General features: G+C 48.2%; 1 protein-coding gene across 1 annotated transcript in view; it reads right to left on the bottom strand.

The window, feature by feature from the left end:
• HK1 (hexokinase 1) overlaps nucleotides 1-13,772 on the bottom strand; it is a 35,964-nt gene that overhangs the window by 4,735 nt on the left and 17,457 nt on the right. The window contains exons 5-15 of the mRNA XM_071563046.1: nucleotides 10,723-10,818; nucleotides 9,468-9,567; nucleotides 9,201-9,384; nucleotides 8,843-8,998; nucleotides 6,932-7,165; nucleotides 6,220-6,524; nucleotides 5,462-5,610; nucleotides 5,242-5,361; nucleotides 4,334-4,429; nucleotides 3,473-3,572; nucleotides 1,424-1,607 (exon numbers count right to left, since the gene is read on the bottom strand). Coding sequence (XP_071419147.1) covers nucleotides 1,424-1,607; nucleotides 3,473-3,572; nucleotides 4,334-4,429; nucleotides 5,242-5,361; nucleotides 5,462-5,610; nucleotides 6,220-6,524; nucleotides 6,932-7,165; nucleotides 8,843-8,998; nucleotides 9,201-9,384; nucleotides 9,468-9,567; nucleotides 10,723-10,818 — 1,724 coding nt within the window. The remainder of the gene's footprint in view (nucleotides 1-1,423; nucleotides 1,608-3,472; nucleotides 3,573-4,333; nucleotides 4,430-5,241; nucleotides 5,362-5,461; nucleotides 5,611-6,219; nucleotides 6,525-6,931; nucleotides 7,166-8,842; nucleotides 8,999-9,200; nucleotides 9,385-9,467; nucleotides 9,568-10,722; nucleotides 10,819-13,772) is intronic.

Here is a 13,772-nt window from a genome sequence, read left to right as displayed (position 1 = left end):
TCTGAGAAGGGCACTCAGTGAGGCATCTTTTATTTCACCTCCTGAAGCTCCACAGCCGTGTTTGTGCCCTGGATTGAGCAGAGCCCAGCACGCCATCCCGCTGGAAGCAGGCCATGCACTCCATTTAATACTATGAACTCTCTCAGGCTTGTACCCAGCAAGTGTCCTCCCTCTTGAGTGCCTAACTACCTCTGGAATAAATTATCCCCCTGGCAGTCTCCATGACTGCCTTTGGCTGCTTACCCCATGCCAACTCAGCTGCTGCATCAGGCTCGCTCAGCGTCTGCCCCTCTGGGTCTGTTTGAGCCTCAGCTTCTAAAGAGCTTCCCATAGGACCTGCCAACTTGTCTGTATTCCCCAGGTTTTGGGGCAGATTTACTCTAACCACAAATCTTTTTAAAAGCTCCTGGCATCAAAGCATTGCTTCAGAGGAATGATGAAAAAGTGTAGTCCTGGCATGCAGCAGCCTCAGCTCAGTTCAGTCAGTGCTGGGTACACCTCCTGTCAGCCCTTTATTGAAGGGGACAGAGAAGCATTTGCCCAAAAAAGAGCTGAACCCCCAAAAGGGGACCAAACTCCAGGACCAAGAAAGGCAGGTCCTCTAAAAACACACATTTCATCCAGAAAATTGACTGAAATAAGAGCTGACTGCAACTGCTAGAAAGCTCCTGACTGCTTTACAGCAAGCAGCTCCAAGCTCCAACCACGGCAGCTGGTCTAGGCTCAGAATTTCTAGAGGCACAACCCTCCACAAAGAGAATTCAGCTAAAAGAGATATAACTATGAAAGGTTTGAGAGACACACACACAGAGAAGGGAGCACTAGCAAGTCTGAAGGAAAATAGATCCTTATATGAAAAAACACTCTGTCAAGAAGAAACAAAAGAAGGGCTTATGGGCAATACATAAGAGGTACCAAACTGAGAATATCTGATCACTTGTTTTTCAAGATGTAAAGGATGTTCATATTCTAACAATTACATTTGGATAAATAAAGCCTTCCCAATGCACCCACACCTGTATTCTTTGTCTCAAAAATATCTGAACTTAGAAATATCTGAGGAAAGTGGATGAGTTTCCAAGCTGTTTCATTTCTGAAGTAAGCACTTCCAAGAGTAAAGGAATAACAAGCCATCTTAACCCACTCAGTACAGCACAGGATGAGAAAAAAGGTCTCTTTGTAATTTCAAGACTTTTGAAGTCCTCATCAAAAGCCCTGCTGCAGTCCCACAGCAGCAAATAAGTTACAAAAAATCAGGGATCAGGAAAAGCAGACTAAGGGGAGATCCCACAGGACAGCAGGGCTGCAGCCATTTTTCCCTCTTAACCTCTCCCTTCTCCAACAGGGAGAAATCCAATTCACTCTTAAAAGCGTTTAAGGCAGCCTGGCTTATATACACAGCACACCATTTATCCCACAGTACCTTTGCTTTCCAGCATTCAGTGAATAGTCATCAACTGCTTTGTCATATATTGTCCTGATGTCATCCAGGCATCCGTTATCCCCGAACGCTCCCCACTCCGTGTTCACACACATCCTCCCCTGCTCACCATCCACCATCTCTATGTTCTTCATCTCCTCCATGTAACAGGCATTACTGCCTGTTCCTGAAGGAAGAAAACATGGAAATTACTCTGTGTTTGGAACAAAACACTAGGACAGCACCACAGCCCTGAAAAACCTTCTGGAGGATTCTGATTGTGCTTTTTTCTGAATGAAGAATGCAAATCATCATTTGAAAATATCAGGAAAAAAACAAAAAAACCCACTTTGGTAATCCTAAACTGAAGGAGAATATTTCTGCTGTGGAGCATCACTCAGGGTGGCTCAGAGAAGAGACTCACCCAGGCCACCCATGAGGGTCCCCTGATCCAAGGAGGAGCAGTAGGGCAGCACTTCTGGCCCACCAACCCTCATGTGTTTCTGAACCAAAACCATAGCAAGCAGCCAGCTGGATTTTGTAGTCAGGAACTACCTTCCACAAAGCCCATGGATGCACAGAATTCAGGGGAAAATGTGTGGAACTGAAAACCTCAGCAAGTTTTGAGGCATCAGGGGTTTTACTATCTGATTGCTTGGGGTTTTTTCTGATTTAAATTGCTTCCTTTCTCTGGCAGGAAGGTTACTTCCATGTTGAAATGATGGATTCTGCCTAAAGGGGATCCTAAGGAGTGTGGCAAGTGCTCCATGTAGACCAAGGTCTTAGGGAGCAAAGCTTTATTAGCAGAGAGGCAGCTTTAGCTGCTGCCCAGGGCAAAAGTTTTCTTGAAGTTACCTAAGGAATGCCATTTAACCCTGCATCACAGATTCTGCACCAATTACATCAGCAAGTCTGTTCGCCACTTTTTTAGGGAATTATTTCAATACAGTCTGAGCTAAAATAGATCCTCCCACAGCACTCCCTGCTGCAGGAGAGCTGAGCCACAGCACAGGGCTTGAGGGGGGGGAACGTTTGGGCTTGCAGACAGACTTAGGATTGCAGGACCAAACCAAACCAGACCAACCCCAGCTGTGGGCCACCATCAGTGCCCAGATAACCCAGGCAGGGCAGAGGGAGCCTGGCAGAGCCCAGGGCTTTTATTCCCATTATCCCTGAGGTACCCAGGCCACATGTGACCCCCTGCCCTGCACAGACACAGTGCTGCAGAGTATGTCTGGCAGCTCTGCAGCACACAGTCCTCACAGGATGCTCTCTGCACCCCAAGGACACACTGCCCTTCCTACAGGGAACTCTGGTTCCTGAGAACACACCACAGACGGAGCTGCGCAGACACGGCTTCCTACCCACACTGCACTGTGCTGACTCATCCTGGACACCTTCCAAGAGTCTGGAGGAGAAACTGGTGGAGTTTTATTTTCCTACAAGCCACCTCACAACTTAAAGCCTGCAGGTGCCTCCTCCCCTTCTCTCCCACAGAACACTCACTGCTCTGGAGAGCTTTGGAAATTCACACCACCCCGTGTCTCGGGCTCCTCGAGCGTGGCATTTGCGTGTCCCCCATGGAATTACTTCAGCTGTCTCCCTGCTAGGAAGGGAGCTCTCAGCCACTGCACTTTGTCTATCAGAGCTCCCCCTCACATGCCACTCGGGAGTTGTGGCTGTGCTTTGCAAGTTTATTCTGAGAGACCACATGCTCGAGGGAAGCTGTGGGCTACTGAACACCCCGGCAGGGAAACTCTTACAGGCTAAACTGAGAGAAACTCCAGGAGCTGGTGAGGCTATCTGAGCCCAGCTTTGCTCTCTTCCCAAGCAGCAGAGTGCTTTCACTAGATAAACAGGCAGTATTTGTCTGGCATTACAGCCTCTGCTTATCTCAACTGACTGTGGACAGAACTAAGCCGGCTGTTGAATTCTGCTCTTTCACTGCTGGACATCCTGGCTTTATTTCCAGTTAACCACGGGGATGCCTCCATGGGAATACAGACAGATGTGTTGATGTGCTGTTTAACAACAAGCAGCTCTAACACATACCCACAATGAGCCCGATTTCACAGTTTGGGTCTTCATAAGCACAAGTCATCATTGTGCCCACCGTATCATTCACCACAGCCACCACATCCAGGTCAAATTCCTTTGGGAGAGAGAAACACAACAGTGACAACTCTGGGCTTGGGGCAACCCTTCACACCAAAGGGGTTGCTGTCAAAGCACACTGGAAACAAGTAACTGATATTACCAGCCTGATTTTGCAAACACAAAAATAGGAACTTAATCTACCAGCAGATAGCTAAGGCTCCTCACATGCTCTACCTATGACAGACAGTCTTCAGAAGAAAATATTATACTTCTGGCTGTTCTCCTTGGTTTAGGTACATCATGTACAGGCACATGTGGTAGAGGACTATCAACATTCTATAGCACAGCAATGAGGTAGCAACTCCAGTAACAAAAGTTTTAAGACCTCCTTTTACTGACTGATAAAAACTCTGCAAAATTAATGCCCCCCTCAGGCTATTTTTCTTCCCTTCATAGAAAGTTTTGGCTAAACTGGTTGATGTATTTTAAAGTTCAAGGAGGGGAGGGGTGAAAACTGTCCTTTAGGGTGCACTGAGGTACATTCCTACAATCACCATTTTAAAAAGTCCTGGTTACTCCATGCTCTGATGCATGTGAAAGTTGCCACAGGGTTTGAAGAAGTCTTGAAAGTTAAGTTTGGGCAAATTTGGAAAGCCAGAAGCCTCTGGGGAAAAAGAACACCCTTCCATGCAGGACAGGAGATACAGTTCATGTCCACAAGGGATGCAAACCCTGTGAGTGGGAGCCAGTCAGACACACAAGGTGTGCCAAGTCTGGAGAAGTAGGAGGAGAAAACAAAACCCAAAGAAAAATTACCTCTCTTCTTTTAATTCCTTCTCTAAGCAAATATACCACGTCTTCTCCCTCACAGTCTGTAGCTTTGAAGCCTTTTGTCCAGTTGAGAAGGATACCCTAAAAAGCAAGAAAAGAGATTATCAAGTTGCTAAGACTCCGATGTTGCACCTGGTATTTTAAATGCTTTAATGTGAGGTTTTACAGAAGAGTCTCTGTGAAAAAAATACATGGAATTTGCATCCAAAAAACTACTAACTGTGCTTGGTCTCCAAATTTCCAGAGGAGTGCAAAAAACTGAAAAAATAAACAGTGTGATGGGAATAATAAACTCAAAAAACCAAAGAAGACAGAAAATATGTCTTTCTTTAAAAAAAAGTAGCAGCTAAGTAGACAGGAAGATATCAGCAGCTGCACAGGAGGGGTTGGTGTAAGGCTGTGGCACTGAAGAAGTTAAACATGGAAGTGAAAAGAACAAGGGCACACTTGTCAGGGACACGCTGTAGGCCACAGTCACCTCAGGGTGACACAGCCCACAGACCCTGGTCCATCTGCTCCATCCTGTGAGAGAAGATGAGCTGGGAATAGGTGCTGGCAGCGGGGATGGACTTCTGCTTACTGCTTGTAAAACCAGGGAAGTATCACAGGCCAGCAGGTTTGTATGGTTGGAAAAAGCATAATGCCTCAAAAAGGGGTATCACCACCATGGAAAATTCAAATGCTCTTATCTGCCACAGCCATGGGCTGAGCAGCATTTGCATTACTACCCTTAAAGGAACTATTTATAGGAGCAGCTGTACTGATCAGGGTCAGAGCACAAACATTCCCCTTGTACAACCTTCCTGTAAGTGTCACGTGGATGGTACAAAGACAAGAGAAACCAGCCCTGGCAGAAGCACAAAAGCAGATTCAAAAGATACCAAGGAACTTACAGCATCCAGACTGGTCTGCTTGCAAGGGAAGGAAAAGGTGAAGCCAAGAGGAAGACGTGCACCTTTTATGCCCATATAATCCAGGAAGTCAGAAATGCAGGTAACGATGTGATCAAACAGCTGTAAAGAGAAAATTCATAATATTTGAAGGTGTGTATGTTACATGGTCCTAAGAAGTTATTTAAAAAGCAGCAGTGCAGCCAAAGAGAAACAAAAATACCTCTTCTCCTGTTCCCTGCATCACCTCTATGGGAATGGCATAGATCTTGTTGTGCATCTCAACTGTTCTCCTTTTACCACTGCGGATTTTCACCAGCAAAACTCTAAAGTTTGTCCCTCCAAGGTCAAGTGCCAGAAAGTCTCCATTTTCTGTAAAAGAATAAGGGTTGGACTTGATGATCTCAGAGGTCTCTTCCAACCCAACTGATTCTATGATTCTATGAATATGTGTGTATATTTAAAAAAAAACATAAGCAAAATCTGGAAAAATGCTTTCCCCAGAAAGTACTTCGATAGAAAATCCCGGAGAAACTCAATTGGGAAGATCTTCATCAAAGGAGGATTTTAGATGCTGTTCTGATTATTTCAGCTCCTTTTTTAGTGTGTTTTATATTTGGGTTTGTTTTGCTTTAAACCAAAAAGGAAAAAAGGACCCAAACAACCGTTCCCTGAGAGGAGGAAGAAATTTGGCCACCCTGAAAGACAAAGAACTGCTCGGTTAGTGCAAGCAGGGTTTGGGTTTGTGATCTCAGCTGTGGTTTTATGAGCCCCTCTGTGGCGCTCTCCCCTCAAGCCATGGCTTGTTTGCACCCTGGGGTTAGGGACATGGGGCCAGGCTGCCAGCAACAAGCACAGGCTGCCCTGCCCAGGTTCCTCCGTGATCACACCAGATCTGCTCCCCCTCCACCAAACCCAAATCCCATCACTGGGAGCCAGTTTTGGGCATCCCATCCCCGAGCCAGTGAGGCCATGCCCCACCTGTCCCATCTGGCGTGCTGCGGACGAAGGTGGGCAGCATCTTCACTTTGGCCGTCTCGTGGGTCTTCTTCTTCAGCCCCGCTTCCATCTCTGCCCTCATCCTCTTCTTGACCTGCAGTAGCTGCTCGTGGGTGAGCTTGAACTCGGCCAGGGTCTCGTCGATGAGCCGGTGCTGCTCCGACAGCCGGTACGCCACGGCTGTCACCATGGCCGCGCCCTTCCCGCTGCCGCTCTCGGACAGCAGGAACCGCACCTCCGAGTCGGGCACCAGGCGCCGAGTGGTTTTGTGCAGGCGGCGCGCGTACCTGGGGGAGAGGAGGCTGCGAGCCCCACGTCTGCACGGCCTGCCCCCAAAACCTGCTCTGCCCACACGGGGTGAGGAGATTCATCACGCCCAAACTACAGCCTTGCGAGGAGCAAAACTGCCAGGGAGCAGTGGTTTTTCCTCACAGCCTCTTTGCTCCTGAATTTCTAAGCAAAGCCAGCAAAAAGCAGGGGAGAGCATCAGAGTCTCATCCCCTAACCATAACTCCAGACAGGAGAAATCCCTTGGCTCAACTGCTGCTCTGATCCCCTATCCTGAGCTTTTAAAATCTCACACTACTTCTTCACTTTAAAGACACCTCTCCTTTCCCCTGAGCTCCCCAGCTCAGACCAAACCCCCATTCCCACATTTTGGGTTCCTCATCTCACACCCGAACCGGGGACTCACTGTGGATGCATCTTGTAGAGGGAGCCATCAACGCCCACGGTGGTGCGGAGTCGGCCGACGCCCTTGTTATCCCGGAGCTGGTTGAGGATGGCACCCAGGGTGGAGGCCACCAGGTTGGCAGAGCGGAAGGACACGATGGTGCAGACGTGCTGGACGGCGATGCAGTCCTCGTGGGACGGCTCCACGCCCAGCCGCGTCAGGATTTCTTTGGCTTTGTTCAAACCCTCTTTGCTCCTACAAACAGACAGATAGCAGTAAAGGGGACCCCTCAGAGGGGATGGACTGAGGACTGAGGTGCATCCGACCATGGGTGTCCCTCCTTGGGGTTGGAGAAGGTTAGAAAGAGAATTTCTTAGAGATCTGGACTGGGAAGCTCCATGACCCTGAGATTAGCTCAGCTGGTTAAAACTTGATTATAATAATGCCAAGGTCATGGGTTCAATCCCCTGTGCGGGCCATTAACTTAAGAGTTGGACTTGATGATCCTTGTGGGTCCCTTCCAACGCAGAATAGTCTGTGATTCTGTCTGTGAAATGAAATGCTCTAAACATGCATTTATTCAGAGATGGAAACAGCTTTCCATTAAAGCCTGGTGCAAACATGCCACCCACAAACAGACCTGGAGGAATGAAATGCTTTTTCATCATGCTGATGATTTAAACTTCAAACAGCTTCTCTCAAGCACAAAGCACCAGCCCCACATTTCAGCCCAGGCCTGAGCACACACCTAATCCCACGCTCACTCACTCTCATGTCTCAATAAATTAAGTCCAGTGTGAAAAACAAAACCCTGAGCAAAGGCTGCCTAAGCAATTTCATCCTAACGTGTCTCTTTTCAGGCTTTTACAACCTCACTGAATCTCTGCCTCTTGCAGTGCCTTCCCCTCATTAGCATGGGAGCCTGGGAGAAAAGCTTCTGGCAAAACTTCTCTGCTTCCAGCTTGGTCATTTCCCAGACAAAAACACAAGAAGTATATCTTGCCATCACTAACTGCACTCCATACATCTTTTTAAGGACCCTTGCATCTTGCTAGCACCAGCCAAAAATTTGAGGTTGCACAGGAACGTGCCCTATACTTATAACCAAAGTGTCTTTCAGGAAGCAAGGTGAGATTTCAAGGCAAATTTTCCTCTTAATAACTGAATTTCTCAGTAAGTCTGTTTTTCTCCCTGCTGTTCAATGTTACCTTGGTCCATGACACAGACCTTTGTGGTTAAGACAAATGAACACAGACATTTAATGGAAAGCTGATCAGACAAGACAGTCTGCAGGGACAAGAGTAAAATGGGGCAGGAGGAACAAGCACTGTAGAAGTTACTGGCTGTTTTCCAAAAGAAATGCCACACCAGTGACTACAAATTATCCCAGTGATGTGAATTTCAAAAACACCAGGGAAAGAGCCTGTAAGTACTGACCAAAGGGGTGATGACACCCTAAGAAACCAACTGGCACATAGCTCAGAGGTCACTGTGCAGCACCCGGCACTGCCTACGAGACTGAATGCTCTGCCTTGTCATGCTTGTTTTCCTTCTGCCCAGCAATCCCAGGGATACAGCAAAGAGCAACACAAGTATTTGCTGGGAGGCACTAAGCCAACTCACTCCCGTGTTTAGCTGCGGGGTGGCAGCTTTGGAGATTCTGTCAGCAGGGTGACAGGTAGTACAGCTCATACCCTGAAGCTGCACAGACTGGCAGACTTTACAGTTCCTCCCAACACAGAAAAATGGAGAAATCTTTGTGGGTAGGGCACAGACTGCTTGCTGGGAGTCCCCACATGCCAGCTCTGCACCTGGACTGGAGGACAACAGCCACGCCCAATACAGCACATCTCCCCACAAAGCCAAAAGAGATGCTGTAAATTAACATTCACAGTTACTGTGAAGCCCAGGGGAAAAGAATAAATTACTCACTTTTCTATGGCAGAAACATGCTTTGTCTCGAACTTCCCTTTGGTGAGAAGCTCAGGGGTGATTCTCCCCTCAAAGAGCAGCCCCTCCTTGGCCATCTTCACCAGGATGAGCCTTACCAGCTCCCCCATGTACAGCCCGCTGACCATCTTCTCAAACCTGCAGGAGAGGACAGCAGTCATTCAAAAATCCAGAGGCAACACCAGGAGGCAGGGCCCAGCTGTGCCACTGCAACTGCCCCGTCAGGGGCTTGCCTCACCACAGGCCTTTCCTGAACTGCAGAATTCATAGCACAAGCGAAAAAGGGAGCACGAAGCACAAAACAACAGAAGCAAAGTTCCCAAGTAACTGCCTCACTCACAGCTGCTTCCCTGGATTAAGGGATCCACGGTCAATCTCTCGATCAAACTCAGTCCTGATGTCTTCTAGAGAACCATCATCTCCAAAGGCCCCCCACTCCGTGTTGATGCACATCCTGCCCTCGTCCCCTTCCACCAGGTCGATGTGCCTCATCTCCTCCATGTAACAGGCGTTGGTGCCAGTGCCTTGGGGGAAAGCACATCAGAAGGTGCTGACACAATCAGCCAGGCACAGGGAGAAAAGCCCCAGCAGCAGCAACGTGTGTTACCAATGATCAGGCCAACTTCACAGCGCTGGTCGTCAAAGCCACAGGTCATCATGGTCCCCACGGTGTCGTTCACAACAGCCATGATATCAGCATCGTAGTCCTGGGGGAGGAACAAACATCACTGGGACCCCCTGGGGAACACTGCTCCTTTCATCACACCATTGCTTAGATCAGTTTCACAAGAAACAGCAGACAAAGACCACCACTCAACTTTCTAAATATCCCCTGCTCTGTCCACCAGTTCACTATCCCAGGTACCCAAGAAGGCAATGAGAGCAGAATAATGCCCCAGGCAAGCAATAAAACAGCACTAGCAACATTCTGGAGAGCAAAGTCCTGCTCTCACATAAGCACCCGTAGGCAGCAAAGAAAAGGGCTGTACAGGAGGGAGGAGGAACTCTGCATGGAGTGATTTGAAGCAGTTGCTTAAGGAGTCAATCCAGAAAATATTTCTCATAGGATTCACTTCAATCAGGAATTTTATTTCAAGATTCAAATACAGAAATAATGCAATTAAATAAGCAAACCACATGACATGCACCAATTCCTTTCCAGGTTCTTCAGTGTGTGATTTTACCAAGTCTGATGACAGTAACTGACTACAGTAATGCTCTTTGGTGACAGTACAACTCAGCCTTGCTTAAGAGTCCACAAACACACAAAGAAAGCAAACACTCTCAGTTTCTGATGAATATGGATGTTGAGTAATCAACATATCACCTGGCTGCAAGTATTATGCAAACCCAAATTCATTCCATCTCACGCTCAGTGCCTTTTTATTTGTTTAAATCAGCACCCGGTCACCTTCACTCTCTATAAAATCAGCAGAGAGAAACTGCAGGGAGCAACACTGAGCCTGAAATCCCCTTTTCTTCTGCTCTACCCCTCTCATGCTCCCAAAGCACAGCAGGTGCACAACTCAGTCCAGGAGACAGAGTTTTCTCGGGAACAGGATATGTTGGTGTCACTGAAAAGCCACAGCACTTTCTCAGTTTCTGGAGAGTGATAAAATTGCTGAAGGTTGTCAGTGAAAAGCCATGACAACGTAGCAACTTAGATTTGTGCTGTGAGGAAAATCACAGCTTCCACACAACAACTCTGATGATGCTTCACTTTTCCAGCAAATGGAAAAACACCTTTTCATGCAGGAAAGCAGAGATCCACCAACACTCAGACCACCCACCCCAGTGGGTGGCATGAAGGGTGGTCCCTGACAAAGCTGAGAAACAGTTAAAAAAAAATAAATACAATTTACCCCACGTTTCTTGATGGCCTTGTTAAGCAGCCTCACAACATCTGCTCCCTCCACTCCACTTGCCTTGAAGCGCTTTGTCCAGGTTATCAGAATACCCTGATAAAACAAGACAACAACATTCAACACAACACAATAATAAGACACACACTAATTTTTTTCCTTAAAAATAAGATTTTATACTGTAAATGAATCTTCAGGTCTCTCTTCTTACCTGGCCTAACAATCTAATATGAGGCAATTGGTGGTCTTCAAGTCTAGTGAGCTGAAAGATGGAAAACTGTTTCCCCCTCTCTTGCTAGACAACAGTGTGTCTATGTTTTTTATTTTCACCTTACTCTTCTCCCTGTTACTCCTCGACAGTTTTTCTTGGAAAACCATTTAATCCTTTTGGGCCATGGAAATAGACTGCTTTCAGAAAAAGCTGACTGTGCAGGACCAACTACAGAGCAGGGATGTGCTGTTGGTATGTCCAGGACTCGACTGCTGCAGAGTTGCTGCCTGGAGTCCCATTTGTCTGGCTTGTTTAACTGTGGGATCATGTTTATGGGTTGAGGCAAATGGAAATACTGGAAATGTAGCAATGCATGTCCCCAGTTTACAGCATGGATCAAAAAGGAAATCTTGGCACTGAATTCCTTGTCTGCAAACCATCACAAAAGCCTGAAAATCCCCCAAGGTAAGGACTACATCTGATCTTCTGCTGTTTAGCTAATGCCTGGCTGAATCAGAGCATTCAGATACAGGTAAATAGTAATAAAAGAGAAAGAAGCACTGATAGTAGTAAACAGGAAAGACAGCTCAAACCAGCTCAGCTTTCTATACCAACAACATTCACATCTGTCACAACAGGAGCCCAGGAAGATAAAACCAGGAAAGCTGAAGCCTGTGGGCACCAGCAGCCATTGCCCAGGTGAATGTTTGCCTATATCTCAGCTTAAAAATCAAATCTGCCCTCTGAACTGGGACAGCTACAGGAGACAAAGGGTCAGGGCAGTTCTTTCCAGACCAGGAGGTATTCTGCTATCACTAGAGCACAAACTCAGGTTTAAGTTTTGCCGCTGTGCTGTCCTCATTGGCATCATTTAGAAACACAGAAAAGCCCTCTCTGCTGGTACAGATTTAACAGGCTAAAGGGCACCTTGTTCCACACAACTTTTAGAAGAAACTGGTCAAACCACACTGGCAACGAGCAGCTCCTCTCAGCATGACTGGCCACTGTGCTGGAAGGAGTTTTTGCTTCAGCAACAAGGACCCCCTGGAGTACAGCAGGAGTGAGTGGGACCCAACCATGCAGTGCCATCTTGCCACCCACAGAGAAAGCAGGGAGCACCCTGCCTCCTTCTGCTCAACAAGCACAAGAAGAGCATCCAGGCAAGCACAGCCTCCCAGAAGCAGCAATCCAGGAAAAAAGCTGGCCCACAGAATCCAGAAAAATGTATTTTTCAAACACCCAAAGTATCAGAAGAACTCTCAGAAAGAGATATGAAGAGTTTTATTGGTTTCTGGTTTTTTTTTAATTAAGAGACACCCTCCCTCGTCTCTTACTACCCCTCTCCACTCTGCCCCTGCACAAGCACCATTGTAGCCCAGCTGGCTTCAGCAAACCAGCCCACAAACAAGTGCCTTTCACTGTGCAGTTGAACAAACCTTCCCACTGGCAACTCAACTTCACAACCACACCCCCAGCACGGCTCTGCCACGTTCAGGAGCCTGAGCCTTACCCTGCACCACGGCCAGATGGGAGAGCTGCACCAAGGTCAGCTCATCTCTCCTGATCTGATGCAGGAAAAGGCACCTCTCTGTTCTGAGACCTGAGTTAGTCAGCACTCTTGGGCTCAGCTCTCAGCACTGCTCAACAAGTATGGAATGTAATAAAAAATCGTGCCTCACCCGGCCTTCATAGAATCACAGAATCAACTGGGTTGGAACAGACCTCCGAGATCCTCAAGTCCAACCCTTGGTCCAACTCCAGTCCCTTTACCAGATCATGGCACTCAGTGCCACGGCCAATCTCACTTTAAAAACCTCCAGGGATGGGGAATCCACCCCCTCTCTGGGCAGCCCATTCCAATGCCTGAGCACTCTCTCTGGAAAGAAGTTTTTCTGCTCTCCAACTTCAATTTCCCCTGGCAGAGCTTGAGCCCATCGTGCCCCCTTGTCCTATTGCTGAGTGCCTGGGAGAAGAGACCAACCCTCACCTGGCCAGAACTTCCCTTCAGGAAGTTCCAGACAGTGCTGAGGTCACCTCTGAGCCTCCTCTTCTCCAGGCTGAACACCCCCAGCTCCCTCAGCCTTTCCCCACAGCACTTGTGCTCCAGTCCCTTCTCCAGCCTCGTTGCTCTTCTCTGGCCCCGCTCCAGCCCCTCAATCTCCTTCCTCAACTGAGGGGCCCAGAACTGAACACAACACTCACGGTGTGGCCTCCCCAGTGCAGAGTACATGGGAAGGGTCACTGCCCTGGGCCTGCTGGCCACGCTAGTTTTGATCCAGACCAGGATCCCATTGGCCTTCTTGGCCACCTGGGCACACTGGTGGCTCCTGTTGAGCTTCCTGTCAATCAGTCCCCCCAGGTCCCTTTCTGCCTGGCTGCTCTCCAGCCACTCTGTGCCCAGGATCTGGGGGGCTGTTGCACCAGACTAACCTACACACCTGCAAGCTGGAAAAGCAGGTTGTGCTTTAACAGGGCAACCTCTGGGTTCTTCATGTGGATTTACCTTTCCTGCATTCATCTGCTGCACCACTGCCATGGCAACGCTGTACTGGGAGGCTGCTGAGTCATTTGTGATATAATGAGCAAAAGCAGGAAGATCCCACATCATCCTTGCCATGGGAATCTCGCCAGTCACTTCACAAGGCTGGCTATTCCCATCCTTTTTGAACCAGGCTGGTCCCGGGTGACCTGCCCTGTTGCCCTCAGTGCACCCAGCCTGTGGCTCAGAACTCCTGGATCCGGATCCACTTGTGAGAGTCAGCCAGGAAAACCCTGCTGGGCTGGGTCCCTCCCAGTCACACCCCGTGCAGAGGTGAAAAAGACTGCACAGGAGGCAGGA

This window comes from Pithys albifrons, chromosome 9, assembly GCF_047495875.1.
Source record: "Pithys albifrons albifrons isolate INPA30051 chromosome 9, PitAlb_v1, whole genome shotgun sequence".
In the NCBI taxonomy this organism is placed as follows: domain Eukaryota; kingdom Metazoa; phylum Chordata; class Aves; order Passeriformes; family Thamnophilidae; genus Pithys; species Pithys albifrons.
Note: the sequence above shows the minus strand (reverse complement) of the source record. Positions and strands in the feature narration are given on the sequence as shown.